Below are 20,021 nucleotides of genomic sequence, written 5' to 3'. Positions count from 1 at the left end.
TTTACAGTATTATGGATTTCTTGTTGTTACTGCATCGTGTAAAGCGCTTTATGATGGTGGTCCACTATGAAAAGTGCTATATAAAATAGATTGATTGATTGATTGATATGGCCTTAACAAGTAAACCAGCAGAAGGCAATACACTAATGCGACTCAAGCAAGCGACTGAGCCTGTTAGCGAGCCCACGTGGAACATGCACTGAATCCTATCTATCTCCATGACAACATCTAGTTTTAATGAGCCTTTAATTTCGATGCAAGTAAACAACGCAGAACTTTGCCAGTCCTTCATTATGTAAACACCAGCTTCAATTAGGTGAGTTATAGGTTGTCTAGGAACTGGAGCCTTTACAAGTATGGAAATTCATCTGGCAGAACTCCCATTAAGTTTCTGTCAAAATAGAAAGCACAGCCACATAAAACCTATCAAAGCTTAAGAAAAAAATATATAAAATCACCTGTTAGAGGGGCTCTCAAAATGTGTTTGTGGGGGGTGTGGGGTGGGGGGTTGTTAGATGCAATCCATGGTGTTGCCCCTAATGGGTTATTCTAGCAGTTATACAGTAGGTTGATAAATCAGCCCCATAGCATTTTTTTTATTTAAAAACTATTTCCATTTTATCCAGTAAAAATCTACACATGAACAAAGTACGGTTGCGGGTTAGAAATACTAAACTGCTGAGAGAAGCTGTTAAATCTGAGCCTTGCTACAAGCAATCTTCAAGGAAATGTCTTGTGAAAAATTAAGTTATGACAAAATTACGTCAAAGCTGAAGAACAGTTAACACCACAAAGAGACAAACAGATACTCAGAATACTCAGATTTGCTTCCACATAGAGCTGGAGACATGGAGATGACTGATTAAATGCACAGAAGCATTTGGAGTGACTAGTCAATAAATAAATAGCATTTCACCAAATAAAATGCAAATCTTATTGGTTTAGTTGACCACGTGAAATAAAAGGGATCCATAAGATGTAGTTTAGTTGTAGAAAAACATATGAATAGACAAATGAAAGATGAAATATGAGTAAAAGGTCATCTCTTGATTGTTAGAAATTATTTTGCATACCTTTCTTTAGTATTTTAATTTGTTTTAACATACTGTAGATTATAAAATATTAAACAGTTCCTTAAAACAGGAGCCCTTCAAACATGCCTTTACATTTCTGCAAAAAAATACACTCATTTTTGTTAGCATTAGTAGCGGACGCAGGAAGCGCCCTTGTAATGCCCGCTGTAGATGACATTGATGATATTATGATTTTTTTTGTGTGTGTGTGCGACTGAAGGCTTTTTTTTTTTTAATTGTGTTTAGGTATTTTTCTGCACTGTATCGATTCTCAAACACTGAGGAACAATGACAAAGGAATTAGAATCTGCTGAGACAAACCATGTATAGATACTTAAACAACAGTGAACAACATTGACTGTAGGAAGAGTCAATATTGGATCGCTTTTCCCCACTCTTTGCAACAAAAGGGAATACATTTTTCAAGATGCCAGGTCCTTAAGGAAAACCTGTTTTCAAATGAAATATTCTGAAATGCAACTACTTAGAACATCTAGGCAAAACAATACCGATCAAAGCTTTACACAATGTACAATAAGAAAGAAAGAAACACTTGGACTGTGTATAGCACTCATTAATTCAGTATATTCAGTATGGTATATGGCACCAACATTCATCCTGATGTCAAGTTGCTGCATTCACATAACAAAAACAGGCCATGAATATAAAATTACAAATCAATAATGCAGCAGAAAGTACAACACATTTTCCTATCATCAAACTGTATATAAAGGTATTCCAAAAAAAATCATGTGTGTGTTAGGTCCAATTTCAATTTGTTTGATTATACATCCACGGTGATTAAACAAACTGTAAACGTGTTTTTTTCCAGTACCAGGTATCCTGCACATTGTACGTGTGAATTCTACAATTATAAGCACACACAGCGAAAACCTACCTGTATACTATATTTATACTTCCTATTTCAATAGTAAAAAGAAAAAGTAAAAAATGAATAATGAAAAGGTCACACTTGTTTGGTTGTTACTGAAAGAAACAAGGCCTAAATGAGCTGGTTTAATGGATTAGAGCTGATTCTAGAAAAGATTCTACAGGCTCATGCTATTCCATTGTAATTAGACATAGATCATTTTGTGTAGTTAAATGGCTATTCAATATAGTTAATATCTAAAACTTCCATTGAAGTGGTAAAGTGGCAATTCTGTATAAGGCCAAACCCCAATGTACAATGTCCTTTTAAGGAAGCCTAAACTCTGAAAGGATAAAAGCCATTAATAAAGAGTTTTGTCAGATTCAGTCTGTAAACTCAGCTGCCAGATCCGTGGAAGAATGCAATCTTGATGTTACCAGAATATAGAAAAAATGGGTTCAGAATTGTAATTGCAATTTTACACATCAACCAGCTACTAGTACTTTCTCATACATTGATGTGATTTTCTTGCACTTGTATTCAACTTCATGAGTCAGGACTGTATTAAATGATATACAAAATGTATGGTTTGTATGGTGTATGTATGGTTTTGTTGATACCCATTCCATCGTTATTAGTCTAATTGTATTAAGGTATCCCAATCAAATTGTCTAAACTTGACATTAAAACAAAAAATAAACCAGGACTTCTAGTCTTAAGTAAAAAGGCTGGTATTTGCTAAAATTATTAAAAATCACTTTAGTACATTCCTCTTACTACATTGATTCATCATTTATGCACCACATCCCTCATTTTAGATGGCAGTTTGACTGGTGTTAGGGACTGAAGGAAACAAATATCCAGCAAGTCAACCTTGGGGAGTTTTTTTTTTTTTTTTACTGAAACATTCCGGATTGGTTAAAATAAAGCTGCATACAGAACATCAGAAAAATATATTCCTGCTAGATTGTCCAGCAATGGTATAAGGTTCCCTTTTGTGCAGACCTTGCAAAGTATTTTTGAAAAAAACAGAGTATTTTAAATAAAATAGCTGTTCCATGTGTGTCCATATATCCTCAATTAAGCTTTCCATTGGTTATTATGTAGCCAGAAGGTTTGTAATTTAACCTGAACAACAATTAAATGTGTGATTGAATGTATAGTTCCAGTGTGATAACAGCACCATCATTCATACCTTGTGATTTATTAGCAGCACTGTGCAGCATTAGTGGAATTTGCAAGCTGTTTCTAATGTAATCACATTGGTATGCATTTGCACATTTCGACAGAACTTTAGTATTACTATGAAGCTCAAACTGTTGGATCTTTTTCGTACCCGGTATGCAATGTGACAAAAACGAAAACCAAAGAGTTAACTAGAAAAAAAGGACAGATATCTGCTGCAATGTTTGCATCTAATTTGGTATTGACTGTGTGTGGTACTACAGTATAGAGGTGTTTTTGTATGTATTCTTCACATAAAAGGAGCATATTACAGCATATGTTTCAAATTAAAATACATTGCAACGTATTGGACCTTATTAAATGTATATGAGTTATAATATATTTTAATGGTTGCCTTTATAATTGTGTTTTGTTGAATCTAATTAGATCTTTTTTTTCTTTTTTCTTCGTAACACCAAATATGAATGTATTTATTTTGTTTCCGCTTGGAATTTGTATTGTGTGTGCTCACCTGGTTCGTGCTCTCCGGGGTTGTCAGAAATCTCCAGGACCAGCAGCTCTCTTCCTTCATAGCTCTGGCCGATGGAGTGAATTTTGGTGATGGACGGGCACTGCAACCATACCGACACGAGCGCTTCTTTGAGCTCTTCGTAGCGGTGATACTCAAACGAAATGCCCCCTTCTCTAATAAACCTTTTATTTACATTCTCGCTCGTTTCTTCTCCTGATGCCAGAACAGCCAGCGCCCCACACATCGTCAATAAAATAAGTGATTTCATTTTTTTTTCTTTCTTTCTATAGCTTGGACTCGCCTATTGTGCAGAGATATATCGACTCCAGCATCCACAGCGCTCTTAATACACTGAGCGCGGAGAATGAAGGGTGTACCCTTTGGACAACCCAAGGGGTGGAGCTAAACTAAAACAAGAGTACCTTTACATTATGTGTGAGACATGTTTACTGAATTTATGTGTTCTTTGCAGAGGTGAGGTTAACTCATGTATGCATTTTTATGTTCTGAAAAAAAGATAGAATGGATGGTTTTGTGCGGTGTCCCACAATTACCTGTAATTATGTTCATTTTTAAAATATGATTAAGCTGTGACTGACTACCGTATGACGAGCTCAAATTCTATTCATGTTATCTTGAAATAATTATTTTCACTAAATTAGTACGGTACTAAAAAGTATTACAAATGCTGTATAAAAACTATTTTATTTTAATTTGCGGTTCTGCATTTTTGGGATTAACATTAAACCGTTTTTCGGGAAACTGAGACATCTAAAGTGTCTTCAGACAGTCTGAAACTCGCTGGCTCTGTCTGTACCGTATCGCGAACGTTGTTTCCATCAAAACATGAACAACTTTTCTGATGTTTCCGATAGGTGGAGTGGTGTACATAAAGGTGCAGAATAACTATTCAGTATTTAAATGACAAACCTATATGTTAACCTCATTTCAGGATTTCAGTCAATGTACAAGTGGGATTGAAAGGTAGTTAAGGCGGAGAAAAACAAAACAGAAGTGGGTTTTAGATACATGGATGAGATATTTAATAGAACATAATAATAAAACATTTAAATTAGGACAGAGAGAAAAAAAAGTAGTTAGAGAGCACATTTAGTAGCCTATTTTTGTGTATGTACACTCTATTAAATTATAATTACATGTACCCAGTTATGGAGGCTAATTTATGCCAAAATGAAAAATAAATAAATACATAAATAAATATAGAAATAAATAAATGCCGAAATAAACACATATATAGACATTTATGTATTTCTATATTTGTTTATATACTCCTGTATTCGTCTATTTGTTTATTTTTCATTTTGGCATAGCAGCTATTAATCCTTTTCATCCTGTAAAATTTCAGCACTCTAGCACCACATTGAGCTCCGTCACTAGTATAACCGTCAGTCACTGCGTCCACATCAGACCCTCTATTTTTAGACAGAGCCTGTTTCAAATAGGTTCCTATCTCCATTAGGACTCTTTGAAACAGGCGGAACTACTTTAGAAAGAAAATACTCAATCCGACCACATCAGCATACATGACAACAGTCCCTATATGGTTGGGACAGTCCCCATTTCCTAGCAAAGGAAGAAAGTCCCCTTATTTACTCATAGGAAAAAAAAATCATTTATTCTGCACAGTAGAGTTATTGAAAACCACACGCTGTGCTCTTCGTGCGGCTGACACATCTGCTGATCACTAACTTATACAAAGGTAAGAACACTTCATTATGTCTATTTTTACTGTCATAACGGTCGCGTCGTGTTGAGTTGGGAGGGATACGTCTATTATATGATAATGAGTTTTTTTTTTCCCGTATGACTCCTCCCATGTGTATGATGGAGATGACCCTCCCGTTCCCGCCCCACCGGAGAAGAGCGTCCCGCTGAACAGTTTCCAAATATTAGCAAGTATGCATCACACGTTTGGATGCGAGTTAGTCCTGCAAGGCATATTGAAACATGGCAGCTGTTGATGTATTTATCTGGTTTTTAATATAGCATGTTTTAGAGTCTTACATATTGCTGTGGAAGTAAGCACTGGGGGAGGACTTTGCTAATTTAATCAATATTGTAACGACGCTGGATCTGCTGTAACCCTGTTAGGGAAGGTTCTGTGACCCTGGATCAACAGTTCAATAGCCGAAGCGCTACAGAACGTTCCGTAACGTTTTCTATTGAACGCCCTGTTACAAAAAAGCGCTCTGTAACGTTAGCTAACACTCTCAGGAGTTGACTCTGTGGGCGTGTCAAAATGGCGGAGGTGAACTACCAGTGTGGAAAGTGCGGTCGCATTTGACCAAAATGACTGTGTTAAGTACATTATGGTCTATGCTTGTAGTCATTGTTAATGTGTAAATCATGTTTGCTTTAAAAAAAAAAAAAGTGACGTTTTACGTTTCCAAACGTACAGGAAGTAAACAGTCTTATTTTTTTTTTAATTGCCGCACACATAAATGTTATTGTAAATAAATATAAACTATATGGTCACATACTGTAGTATTTTTATTACGTTACTAAAGACAGGAATGTTAAATGCTATTATTCTCATAGTTTTGCTACCCCTACACAGTTCTAACGTTTCTTTTTTTTTTTTTAAAGGGGGAGAGTGACATTAACTTCATTATTATTATTATTATAAAGATTACAATTACTATTAGTATTATTAAAATAAACATGATATAGGCTACCTCGAATGTTGCTCCATCTGAAAATGAGTTTTAAATGCAGCACCGGTGTAGTAGGCTATATCACAACATTCTCAACGTAATTTTCTACCCTCACTGGACTATTTGAGTTCACTGCTGTCACAGCCGCTAACGCTGCAGTATTCGTTGCTGAGTATACTGTCATGTAAGCATGATGCTGTCTATCTTCCAGAAACTCCTGCAAAACTAACCCCACTGCAACTTTGTCCGCCATTTTTTAAAACGTTCGCTAACGTACCGTTCAATAAAACCTAACTTCCGCCTCGTAGTGCCACAAAAAAAGCGCTCTGTTTATTGAACACAGCCCAGGAGTTCAGGGAAGTCAGAGAGGGAGAATCTCCACCAATCAGGGGCTCGGCTAGCCCGATTAGTGGTACCCAGTTGCAACATTGTTGGCACAAACCAAGGGACGAAATGTTGCAACCATCGGGATCGAGAGCAGGAAGCGGTGGGGGGAATAAGTACTGCTGAGACAGAGACAAGCTGGAGTGAGAGAAAGAGCACAGAAGAAACAGCCAAGGAGAGCAGAAGAGAAGCGATACTACAGGAACAACCAGAGACTGCACTTATTGACTGTAGCACACGGCTGAAACAGTGTGTTTTTGGACTTTCTTTTCTTTTATTATTTGTCACAGTCTGGGTAGCAGTGCACTGCTCGGCTGTAGTTGTACCACTGGCTGAATTTGAGAACCTGCAAATATCAGTCTGAGCCTGCTTCATTTTCCTACAATGGTGATTAGCAGGGATCCTAGGAATCTGTTTGCTGCAGAATAACACAGAAAAACACAGATTTTCTATGCTGTTGGAGAATTTTTAGTTTTACATTTGGGGCGGGGCAAAAACCATGCAAGGCTTTTTTTTTGTTTGTTTGATAATCAAATCATACACTTATCATATATAATCATCAACACAGGCAATTTTGCTTTACATTTACGTAAACATACTTGTTTAATAAAACTGCTTCCGGTGTACAGAGGTCAAGGTTGAACGAGGCACGTTCTTGTTGATAAGTGGCTTGCAGTTTACTTCAGTATCCAGACGTGCATTGTTGTTACTGAACAAGCTGTTAAAGATGCCAGAAACAATCGGGTCAATGAGTTTGGCAGTAGTCATCCAGATGACAAAGACTAACTTGGAGATAAACTAATATGAATACTATTTTTTGGTTTGTATTATTACTACACAGGCGTATTTGTAATGTTTAATGTAAAATGGTAAGTTTGTTTATATTATTGATTGATGGCACTGGTGAGCTTGCAACTTCCTTAGAATTTAAAACTGTACCAGCAATAAATACTTCCCGTTTTAAGTGTTATTCGGTAGTACTGTTATACTAAACATCCACTAAATGGCAGTGTTACGGTATAACTGTGAAAATACAGGACTGATAAAGAGTCTTCAATAGATAATCAGCGTGGTGTGCAGTCATAACAATACAGTGACATCATTTATTTACTGGCTGGTTATACTTTTTTCCTTAATACAAGTTAACAGTTCCAATAAAATTCATTTGTCAATTACTGTTTAAAAAAAAAAAATATAACATGTTGTGATATAAAATAATTACAGCATGCATTTTCTTATCACGCCTTACATTTTTCAGTGCTGTATAGACATTCTGTGTCGTTATCTGTTAGTGCTTCAGCTTTATTTGGATGATTGCCTTTACCCTGTTTTAATTTACCGTTCCTCTCCAGTTTGTGATACAAATGTACCAGCTTTACATAATTAGTTTTTTTACGTATTCTCATTTTGTTGATCATCAATGAACTTTTCTCTACTGTGGGTGTTGTCAAGTGATTGAAAATGAGACATTTTGTGTTTGAATTAAAAGTGGTCTCGAGGAGTTGAATGGGTCAAAGTTAAAGTATATTTTCCTCTAGAGGAATTATGACATTTTGATGTCACTACTGTGCTATTATTATTATTATTATTATTATTATTATTATTATTATTAATATTTATTTCTTAGCAGACGCCCTGGACTTACAATCGTAAGCAAATACATTTCAAGTGTTACAATACAAGTAATACAATTATGCCTTTTTTTGCACAGGATGCAAATATAGCCTTCATCCATGCATTATATATATATATATATATATATATATATATATATATATATATATATATACAGCACTGGAAAAAATTAAGAGACCACTGCAAAATTATCAGTTTCTCTGGTTTTACTATTTATAGGTATGTGTTTGGGTAAAATGAACATTTTTGTTTTATTCTATAAACTACTGACAACATTTCTCCCAAATTCCAAATAAAAATATTGTCATTTAGGGCATTTATTTGCAGAAAATGACAACTGGTCAAAATAACAAAAAAGATGCAGTGTTGTCAGACCTTGAATAATGCAAAGAAAATAAGTTCATATTCATTTTTAAACAACACAATACTAATGTTTTAACTTAGGAAGAGTTCAGAAATCAATATTTGGTGGAATAACCCTGATTTTCAAGCACAGCTTTCATGCGTCTTGGCATGCTCTCCACCAGTCTTTCACATTGATGTTGGGTGACTTTATGCCACTCCTGGCGCAAAAATTCAAGCAGCTCGGCTTTGTTTGATGGCTTGTGACCATCCATCTTCCTCTTGATCACATTCCAGAGGTTTTCAATGGGGTTCAGGTCTGGAGATTGGGCTGGCCATGACAGGGTCTTGATCTGGTGGTCCTCCATCCACACCTTGATTGACCTGGCTGTGTGGCATGGAGCATTGTCCTGCTGGAAAAACCAATCCTCAGAGTTGGGGAACATTGTCAGAGCAGATCCTCCACCACATTTCACAGTGGGTGCGAGACACAGTGGCTTGTAGGCCTCTCCAGGTCTCCGTCTAACCATTAGACGACCAGGTGTTGGGCAAAGCTGAAAATTGGACTCATCTGGGGGTGCTTCAGCAAGGCTTGTTTTATTTTGCATATTTTTTAAAAGGAGACAACTATCTATTCAGGGATACCAAGATATTTAGCAAATAAGGGCAATACAATCTCCACTCCCAGTCGTTTTGTAAAGCATTTGTTTGCATAATTTATGACCCTACTGTATGTTTTTTGTTTCTTGCTCTTCAATAACTAGATGTGTTACAATTATCAAGGTGTGGATGGAGGACCACCAGATCAAGACCCTGTCATGGCCAGCCCAATCTCCAGACCTGAACCCTATTGAAAACCTCTGGAATGTGATCAAGAGGAAGATGGATGGTCACAAGCCATCAAACAAAGCCAAGCTGCTTGAATTTTTGCGCCAGGAGTGGCATAAAGTCACCCAACATCAATGTGAAAGACTGGTGGAGAGCATGCCAAGACGCATGAAAGCTGTGCTTGAAAATCAGGGTTATTCCACCAAATATTGATTTCTGAACTCTTCCTAAGTTAAAACATTAGTATTGTGTTGTTTAAAAATGAATATGAACTTATTTTCTTTGCATTAGTCAAGGTCTGACAACACTGCATTTTTTTTGTTATTTTGACCAGTTGTCATTTTCTGCAAATAAATGCCCTAAATGACAATATTTTTATTTGGAATTTGGGAGAAATGTTGTCAGTAGTTTATAGAATAAAACAAAAATGTTCATTTTACCCAAACACATACCTATAAATAGTAAAACCAGAGAAACTGACTAACCTCAGACTCACGCTGTTGCTCTGTCAGTCAACCTCGTTATCTGTCTCTCACACTATCTCGCCCACTCTCTCTCACCCCGGTTCTGCACGTCCCAGGTCTTTATACCCCTGTTGTTTCTGCGTTCTTGTCCAATCCAGCCAATCGCAGCTCTCCCTTGCATGCACACACACACACTCACACTCCATATCTAGGTGGCGTGGTCTGAACCATAACAATACACAAAATCCAAAGCACAGGACACACAAACAGGACAAACAACCAGGACAACACAAAAGTGCAACAAGGTCTCCTGCAGTTGGCCGGGTCACTACAAAATTATATATATATATATATATATATATATATATATATATATATTATAGTAACCGAGCTGCTTCCACTTGGGTTCGTTGCCCCTTTCAAAAATGACCCAGGACACAAGAAATTTAGTTTTTTAAAGCGCTTACGTGCTATTTTTAATAATACAAAATAAATACACAAAACGAAAACAAACACCTAGCTGTACTCGAGCAGTAACTAAAACACACTGGAACCTAACTAACAAACAGGACAGCTAAGTTGTTTACCTGTTAAAACAAAATCAAACAAAAAAACAAATAACACAAAAGGGCTTTTCAATTTTTTCAATTGAGCACACCTTCAAATCAGGCTCCTTCTCACACAGCAGCCCTGAGCAGATTGGCTGCTTCCTTTAAATACCCTGCACCTGGCTCTAATTTACAATGGTAGCCAGGTGCAGGTGATAATTAAAAATAAAACAATTAACAATTTAGTTTGGCAGGGAGATTTTAACCATCTCCCTGCCACAAACACACATTTCTGTGTGCAGGGCCCTGTCACTATGTATATATGTTACATTTCTTGACTTTGATGGACTTCAGTTAGCATTAGCATGGAATTGGTTTGAGCTTCTGTGTTTAAGATTTAGAGGGGTAGTAATATATTAACAATAATAATCATATTTTAAATATTAAACTAACAGCCCTTGTGAATTCTCTGGGGCTATCAAATAGATCAATCATTCTTCATCTCTAGCTAAAAGTGTAATATCATTATCGTAGACTTTATACATTTCTGAACCTTGCTTTTGACTATGAAACTTACCCTAATGTCTATCCTGAAAGTAAAAAGAGCACATCTGCTTTCTCTCTATATAAATCAAAGGTAGATGCCCAGAAATTACATCACAGTACTACAACATGTCTGCTGTCTACATTTGAGGGTAAATGCCCCTATTTATATGCAAGTCTTACATATGTACAGGCGCCATGGATACTTATTTCAAGAAGGAGATAATAAAAATAATGGAAGGTGTATGTAACAGCTTTTATAGTAATCAACAAGCACATGCTAATAAAAGGATACGCAGGCCCTAATAATGTTATTTGAAATTTGTTTTATGATTCTACTCCTCACCATTTAACATTATACATTGTTCCTAATACATTAGGATAGATGACACAGTAAATGGACTGTATACAACATGAAACATAAATCAGATTATATTCATATCACATTTGCTAGCAAGCACGGTAAAGCAGTCCAGCATACAGTACAGTATACATACAAGTAATTACAATGTTATTGAGATGTTATTTTTTAGCAGTATGCTTTTAATCCCCATGAAAACCAAAAAAATTGAATAACTTTTTCATTTACAAATCTGATTTCAATCACTATGTCAACAACAAAAGAAAACACTACACCCACCAAAAGTTAGACGCTGCACCAGTTGGGCTACACTGGGTGTATCTATCTCTATATATATCTCTCTCTCTCTCTCTCTCTATATATATATATATATATATATATATATAGACATAGACATAGACATAGACAAGCATGTGTCCCAGATATTCTAGAAGAGTTTTTGTATAGAATATCAACAATTTCTACTTTTAATCTATGTCTCTCAATTATTATATCTGGATTACTTGTGGAATGTGGCAATTGTATTTAAATATGTATAAAAATCTATTCAGTATTTTCCCCACACGGTACATTTTTAAGTTTATTTAAGTGCCCAGCATTGGGTGTGAAACCGTTAATAAGACACCTTGGTCTTCTAGAATATCACAATCACTGCCGTGTACAATGGTTTGTTTTCTTGGCAGACCTATTTGTAGATACCATACTAATAAATGAGTCTACATCTTACCTATGTATCCAGACAAACCTATATAACACCTACACAAAGTTTCTTCAACTGCTTATTGCTGTATTACCACTAACCTCAAAACAAGGCTTGATTGGTGGCTTACTTTTGTTCATGAAAAGGCACGGTTTGTCTTTTTAGGAGTGGATTACAGTACTGTACTTACAAAGTTACAAATTGAAACAGACAGATGGAAATAGGACACGAGAATGTACAAGTATATCCGACTTGTTTTTTGTTTGTTGTTTTAAAATTAACATTGAGTAGTCGTAGTATTATACCAACATTGCCCAGATAATTTAGGCTGATAGCCAATTAGTTTCCAGTTTAGATTTAAGTGCCAGTCCCATAGGGATAATTTATTCCACCCAGGTTATCCCAACAATTCAGATGGAATGTGTGCAGTACTACCTTAAAACACTCATTGAAAAATGATTTAAAAATAATTAATGACAGTAAGAAAATATATAAATGAATCTACTCACTTATATAACTGACAGTTTCAAATTTACAGTAGAATAATGCAATTCTATCAAATTTACTTCAGTCATACCAACAGACCATTGCTGAACATAATAACAGAGAATTGCAAAGTGTGTATTTTGATTACTGAGTAATCAGTGCTGAATCAGTGATACTGAGTGCAATAAAAACTGTAGCAGTTCAATGGAGTACTCCTATTTGATCTTCTTCTCTTCCAGTTTTTGGTGGTAGCTGTTGTACTGGGAATCTGTGTTGAAGATTTTGTCCCACCAGGTGAAGGTAGAGGCATAGTTCCCAACGAAGTTCATGTGATGAAAATCATGAAAGCGAGCCCCAGCATAGAATGGTACAAGGTGTAGTGGATTCATGGGGATGTCGTAGCCACTGAAGAACAAAATAAAGTTATTGTATAAGCTTTAACAATATATTAACAATGAAATTAACAGAAGCATTAACATTTAAAAAATGTATTCAAGGTATAAAAATAATCACTGGGAACCAATTACACATATACAGACGTGCTCAAATTTGTTGGTACCTTTACAGCTCATTGAAATAATGCTTCATTCCTCCTGAAAAGTGATGAAATTAAAAGCTATTTTATCATGTATACTTGCATGCCTTTGGTATGTCATAGAATAAAGCAAAGAAGCTGTGAAAAGAGATGAATTATTGCTTATTCTACAAAGATATTCTAAAAGCACCCAGAACAGATAAGAACAAAACATTGGACTATTCTGAAGTGGCCTTCTATGAGTCCTGATCTGAATCTTATCGAACATCTATGGAAAGAGCTGAAACTTGCAGTCTGGAGAAGGCACCCATCAAACCTGAGACAGCTGGAGCAGTTTGCTCAGGATGAGTGGGCCAAACTACCTGTTAACAGGTGCAGAAGTCTCATTGAGAGCTACAGAAAACGTCTGATTGCAGTGATTGCCTCTAAAGGTTGTGCAACAAAATATTAGGTTAGCGGTCCCATCATTTTTGTCCATGCCATTTTCATCTGTTTTCTTATTTACAATATTATGTTGAATAAAAAATCAAAAGCAAAGTCTGATTTCTATTATATATGGAATAAACAATGGTGGATGCCAATTACTTTTGTCAGTTTCAAGTTATTTCAGAGAAAATTGTGCATTCTTCGTTTTTTGTGGAGGGGTACCAACAAATTTGAGCACGTCTGTATTTTATAGACAACTGTATTTTTTACTTTCTAGAAACATCTTTCATCTGCGGCAGGATTCAGAATTGAATTGAGTACAATGATAAAAGGCATACCTGTGTACATCGATGGTTTCCAACAGACGGAAAGTTACCCAAGCCCAAAGAAGAGTCACATGGTTACAGAAGACCATAATCCCAATGAAGAATCCAGTGCCGAGAATGATTGTTTCCAGAGGGTGGGCATATTCTGCCTGCATCCCAAATGGCGACTAAAGCCAAGTAAAAAAATAAAAATTTCAGTTCACTCTACCAGAAAGAGTAAAGTATACAGCAGCAACACATGTTTTTAAAAATGTCTTTATGTAGTCTAACCAAGGTTTTTAAATCAATGTTCTTACTTTATATTCTTTACATAGCATTTTAAATGATATTTGGAGTATGCAGATATGGGGGGGGGGGGGGGTAACTGGGCCTGGGCATTCCAGGGTCAGGGCTGGCATTTCTTTACAGCGGAGAGGAAAAATGTAAGTTTGGGGGGAGGGGGCTGACTTAAAAACTTGTCCCGGGACTGACATTTTCTGTGGGCCGCACTGTGCAGATATTTCAAAGACAACACAATAAAAGTTGCTGTTACTTCTTGGTACAAAATCTCTTCCTGTGCAGTTAACTCCAATGGTCAGGCTGCAATCAGGTCATGTGACCTGCCGCACATGAAGTGATTCAATACCATGAAGAAACAGTTCATTAAAGTAAATGTTAATTTTACAGTTAATTATACTTGACAAATCCGTATACCTTGAATTAAAGTATAAAGAGAGAGACTACAGTTAATGCTCCTAATGCTAACAAGAATGTCAGTAACATATTGTATGTATCAGTATGACCAAAAAGTTTATGACTATGACGTATCAACGAATCATAATTACAAAGCAGTACAGAATGAGAAATGTCCACGAACAGTCCAATGGAAATTGGATAAGTGGTATTTAAGACCTATATGTCATTAGGTAAGCAAATTAGGTGTTTTTAAAGTATATTAAAATAATGGTAAAGTATATTAAAATAGCTGGTTGTGGAATAATGATTCATGTTATCAAGATACATACATCAAAATACACTATATCCCTGTTGGGAAATATGGCAAGAATATGTCTTTCAAACATTGGTGAGCACTCCTTTAACCTCCCAATGAGTCATATTTGCCTTTATATATACAGTACCAGTCAAAAGTTTGAGTACACTTGCTGGAAACTAGTTTTTTTTCATAACTGACAATGTTTTATGTTGTATACGTTTCAGTAAATACTTGAAAATGAAAACACATGTTACAATATACAAAACAAAACATAAGGAGTATCAAAGCAATGTTCAAGAAAATTGAAAATTGTCTCTAAATCTTGGATTCCTCAAAATAGCCACCCTTTGCCTTAATAACAGCCTCACAAACATGAGGCATTCGGTTAACAAGTTTCAGCAGGAAATCACCCAACCCAGCTCTTCTGCAGCAATTCCCAGAGATGTAGCGCCCTTGTGGGTAGCTTTGCTTTGACTCTTCTGTCCAGTTCGTCCTATACAAGGTCTATGGGATTGAGGTCTGGAGACTGGGCAGGCCAGGTCATTAGATTGAGTTGTCCTTCACTTTCCTTCTTCGCCAGATAGTTCTTGCACAACTTTGAGGTGTGTTTCGGGTCATTATCTTGCTGAAGAATGAATGACTGCCCAACTAGCCGTAATCTTGATGGAATGGCATGCCTCTGAAGTATGCGATGATAGCTATGCTGGTTGAGCTTGCCATGGACTTGGTAAAGATCACCAACTCTGTCACCAGCAAAGCAACCCGACCACGACACTGCCTCCTCCATGCTTGACAGTGGGAACCACACATGCAGACCTCATGCACTCACCCTCTCTGCGGCTTACAAATACTCGGCGGTTGGACCCAAATATTTCAAATTTTGACTCATCGGTCCATAAGACCGACTTCCACTCCTCAAACGTCCAGTTTCTGTGTTTTTCTGGCCCAGGCAAGTCTCTTCTTGTTCTGCACTCTTAACAATGGTTTCTTTGCAGCAATTCTTCCATTTAGGCCAGCTTCACGCAATCTCCTCTGAACAGTTGATGTTGAAACATCTGTACTTCTAGTAGCATTTAGCTGAGCTTGTATTTCAGGGGCAGTTAATTGCCGGTTTCGCAGACTTGTGACTCAAATGAACTTGATCTCTGATTCTGAGGTCACCCTTGGCCTGCCTGACCTTGTTCGGTCCTCATGAGTGCCAGTTTCTTCAAATCGTTTGATGGTCTTGGCCACAGCAGTTACAGACACTTTGCAAAGTTCTTGCGATTTGTCTTAAAGATTGACCTTCATTTCTTAAAGTAATTACAGACTGTCTTTTTTCTTTGCTTAACTGAGCATATTTTGCCATTTTCTGCTCCCTTACATTCAGGAATGACAAACTTGTGCCTATGCTACCTATATTTATAGTAATCATGGACCCTCACCTGTTAACAATAATTGGTGACAAAAGGTTAATTAGGTAACATGCTAATCAACTCGGAGAACATCTAACAAAGACACTTTTATACTTAGGCCAGTGTTCTAACACCGTGTTATACACATTTCAGACTTTTAACTGACTTGGGCTTCAGACTGAAATCCCCTTGCTTTGGGTGACCATTTCATTGAAATTGACAAGATTTACATTTTCATTTAAAAATAAAAATTTTGAATGCAATTCACTTATGATTATCAGCTTATAGAAGTACACGTATCATATAATGAAATATTAAGTGTTTATAGACAAGTTTATACAGTTAAAAGCATAGATAATCATGAAAAACCTGGTTTCAAGCAGGTGTACTCAAACTTTTGACTGGTACTGTATATATATATTATATATATATATATATATATATATATATATATATATATATATATATATATATATATAATTTGAAATAATGTGATCTATTTTACATTTGCAACATCCATACATGTCACACAATGGAAACAAAACGAAGGCTCTAGGACCAGAGAAAGGCTAGTAGTGCATTAATTCCACTATGTCACCGAAGTCTCTTTTTTCTCAACCTGTTAACTTACTGTGAACTCATGATGAACCTTGTGGATGTATTTGTAGATTCTTTTGTGATGAAGCAGTCTGTGCAAGAAGTAGTGCCACGCATCTTCAATTACTGCACAACCAAAGCACTGGGCTAGAAGGTAGGGCCTTGGAATGAGTTACAAACACATGTCAGAGACACATTAAATAAAGGAGCATCAACAATAAAAACATAGAAGTCAAAAAGACCAATCTATCCAAACTGGTTGTATACCATTAAATATGTAAATTAGAAAATAGGTATTTTTCTGGAAATTTCTTTGCAAGTTCTGGTTACTGTTCAAATTGTGGCTTTGTTCTTGCACTTTTTGCTCAGATCCTGCTTCCTTTTTTATTTGTATTATTTATTTGAAAAAGCTGTCAGTTCCTGAGAAAATTAAATGATAATATTATTATTACTAAAAATAAATCACAGAAACATTGGGCTGTTTTAAGTCAGTTATATGGATATAGTAAATCTGAGTTACCATCGTGGCATTGTATCCCAGTCATAAGGAATGCCGAAGAACTCTGTGAAGTGGTAGGTTCCACAAATCATGGGAAGCTGAATGAAAAAGTGATTAAATAGCAGCATCTTGAAGCATTTCCACTGTTTTTCCCAGGTTTCAGGTTTATCCTGTAAATTATATAAAAAGAGCTCTTTATGCATGTTACCAAACATACTATGAGCTTCAATAAACATAATATTTGTCATATAAGGTAAAACAATATTAAAAAATAACAGGCATACCTGTTGTATTTTATACTTTTGCATGAAAGGAATAAACTGGAAGAGGAATCCAGGAAGGCAGAAGAGGAAGTATATAAACTCATGAACTATAAGGGAACCCCAAGTGGCAATCTGAAACTTGGTATAATTATTGAGAATGTAGTCCCAGGCGTTTTTTAAAGGCTGCTGGAGTGGATTGTCTGGTAACATGGAATCCACATAATCCACAGCAAGGTATGCGGAGCTCAGGACACTGTCGTTCACTGCCATTGCTGCACCTGTACTCTTTATTTTACCCTTCCAGCCTCTCTGTTCCTGTGGAAAAGCACATCATCTGGTAAATTTCCTATCTCAAAATGTTGCAATGCTATTATTTATTTATTTATTTTAAACATCAAAATAGTTGATAAGCATACTGGAGTACAGCTGAGCCTTAGATTGAAACATAATATTTATTTTCCTTGCCCCAGTTCAAAATCAAAATCAGACTACTGGCAAGCCATATCGTTTTTGATGATCAAACTCACAGCATTTAAAAAAATTCCATACTATTTTGTGAAATTCAAATAAATAAAGACTTCTCAACTCGCTCACAATGTGCTATTTTGAACATCCCTACTGTAAATTAAATGTGCTTTGATTCAACGAATTCGATAACAGCGCAGCATTAATTCCTAAAAAAAATAATACTCACATGCACAACTTCCACTAGCAGGCAGCTTCTACCTGGGTACAGCTCTGCCGCAGTCAAAATGTTTGGAGCAGTCCCAGCAGTGATTGGCTGGAGAAAAGTGGAGCCTCTGACGTCAGTTTACAGCGTACAGGCAGTGATTGGTGGAGTGTATGGAGTGATGATAGTGAGACGGTGAGACTCTGGAACTCTAACCAATCACCTTACAGAGACGACGGTGATGTTTGTCGACTAACAAGGAGCCGCTGGAAAATACTTCTGGTTTGACAGCATCAGTTAGGTAACAGGAAGCTGAATCAAGTGAATTTACTGGGTGCGTGTTTTATTTTCATAGATAAATAGTTGACGTTGTAAAAGACACTGCCTAAAACAAAATGCATATACAAAGCCATATACATATTTTAGGAATTAACTGGAAATTAACAACAATAATAATAATAATAAAAAAAAAACATATGGTATGCGTCTGTTTTTGCACCTGTAAATATTGCTTGGTTATTTAGAATAAAAAGAGGAAACATGTTAATGTGTAGTTGTTTATGTGTTAGTGCAATTGTAATTATAATAGTAACTAATTGTAATTGAACAAGCATTGTAATTTTAGTTTCAGCAAACCTTTCTGCTAGCATTGTAATTATAACTGACCCCAGGTCTGCTTGATACACTGAAAGACTGGGGATGGTGAATTTATTGCAAATGTTTCCTCACTCAGACCTACTACTAAATATCCTGTTATTCCTAAATAATCATCATGTCCTCTTATAAAACATAAGCATGCCATCTCACAAGTCGAATGTTACCCTCAAAATGATCCATCTGCTATGAGTGCTGTATGACCAAGAACATAAGAAAGTTTACAAACGAGAGGAGGCCATTCGGCCCGTCTTGCTCGTTTGGTTGTTACTAGCTTATTGATCCCAGAACCTCATCAAGCAGCTTCTTGAAGGATCCCAGGGTTTCATCTTCAACAGCGTTACTGGGGAGTTGGTTCCAGACTCCCACGATTCTCTGTAAAAAAGTGCCTCCTATTTTCTGTTCTGAATGCCCCTTTATCTAATCTCCATTTGTGACCCCTGGTCCTTGTTTCTTTTTTCAGATCAAAAAGTCCCTTGGGTCGATATTGTCAATACCTTTTAGAATTTTTAATGCTTGAATCAGATCGCCACGTAGTCTTCTTTGTTCAAGACTTTATAGATTCAATTCTTTTAGCCTGTCTGCATATGACATGCCTTTTAAACCTGGGATAATTCTGGTTGCTCTTCTTTGCACTCTTTCTAGAGAAGCAATATCCTTTTTGTAGCGAGGTGACCAGAACTGAACACAATATTCTAGATGAGGTCTTACTAATGCATTGTAAAGTTTTAACATTACTTCCCTTGATTTAAATTCAACACTTTTCACTATATATCCGAGCATTTTGTTGGCCTTTTTTATAGCTTCCCCACATTGTCTAGATGAAGACATTTCTGAGTCAACATAAACTACTAGGTCTTTTTCATAGATTCTTTCTTCAATTTCAGGATCTCCCATATGATATTTATAATGGACATTTTTATTGCCTGCGTGCAGTACCTTCCCACTTTTCTCTATTAAATGTAATTTGCCTTGTGTCTGCCCAGTTCTGAATGCTGTCTAGATCATTTTGAATGACCTTTGCTGATGCATCAGTGTTTGCCACTTCTCCTATTTTTGTGTCGTCTGCAAATTTAAC

The 20,021-nt window shown here is 36.3% G+C and overlaps 2 protein-coding genes and 1 long non-coding RNA gene across 4 annotated transcripts in view; 1 reads left to right on the top strand and 2 right to left on the bottom strand.

Moving 5' to 3' along the window:
* cpe (carboxypeptidase E) overlaps nt 1-4,003 on the bottom strand; it is a 38,284-nt gene extending 34,281 nt beyond the window's left edge. Inside the window, exon 1 of the mRNA XM_059002648.1 lies at nt 3,641-4,003. Within this exon, the coding sequence (XP_058858631.1) occupies nt 3,641-3,908 (268 nt within the window). The 5' untranslated portion in view covers nt 3,909-4,003. The remainder of the gene's footprint in view (nt 1-3,640) is intronic.
* A 987-nt stretch (nt 4,004-4,990) lies between these two features.
* On the top strand, nt 4,991-10,287 carry LOC131701908 (uncharacterized). 2 transcript variants are annotated; one of them, XR_009309141.1, is made up of 3 exons: nt 4,991-5,360; nt 5,492-5,557; nt 6,248-8,285. It is a non-coding gene; the product is annotated as an uncharacterized LOC131701908 (long non-coding RNA). The 2 variants fall into 2 exon arrangements; XR_009309142.1 differs by lacking the exon at nt 4,991-5,360 and adding an exon at nt 9,441-10,287 and having other exon boundaries at nt 5,383-5,557; nt 6,248-7,568.
* Nucleotides 10,288-10,413: 126 nt separating this feature from the next.
* msmo1 (methylsterol monooxygenase 1) lies at nt 10,414-18,406 on the bottom strand. The gene is made up of 6 exons (XM_034013488.3): nt 18,314-18,406; nt 17,641-17,934; nt 17,378-17,526; nt 16,892-17,018; nt 13,906-14,060; nt 10,414-13,011 (listed from the first exon to the last, which is right to left on the bottom strand). The coding sequence occupies exons 2-6, from the start codon at nt 17,887-17,889 to the stop codon at nt 12,822-12,824; spliced, it is 870 nt and encodes a 289-aa protein (XP_033869379.1). The 5' UTR covers nt 17,890-17,934; nt 18,314-18,406; the 3' UTR covers nt 10,414-12,821.
* Nucleotides 18,407-20,021: the final 1,615 nt, after the last annotated feature.

This window comes from Acipenser ruthenus, chromosome 2 (assembly GCF_902713425.1).
Source record: "Acipenser ruthenus chromosome 2, fAciRut3.2 maternal haplotype, whole genome shotgun sequence".
Lineage (NCBI taxonomy): Eukaryota > Metazoa > Chordata > Actinopteri > Acipenseriformes > Acipenseridae > Acipenser > Acipenser ruthenus.
Note: the sequence above shows the minus strand (reverse complement) of the source record. Positions and strands in the feature narration are given on the sequence as shown.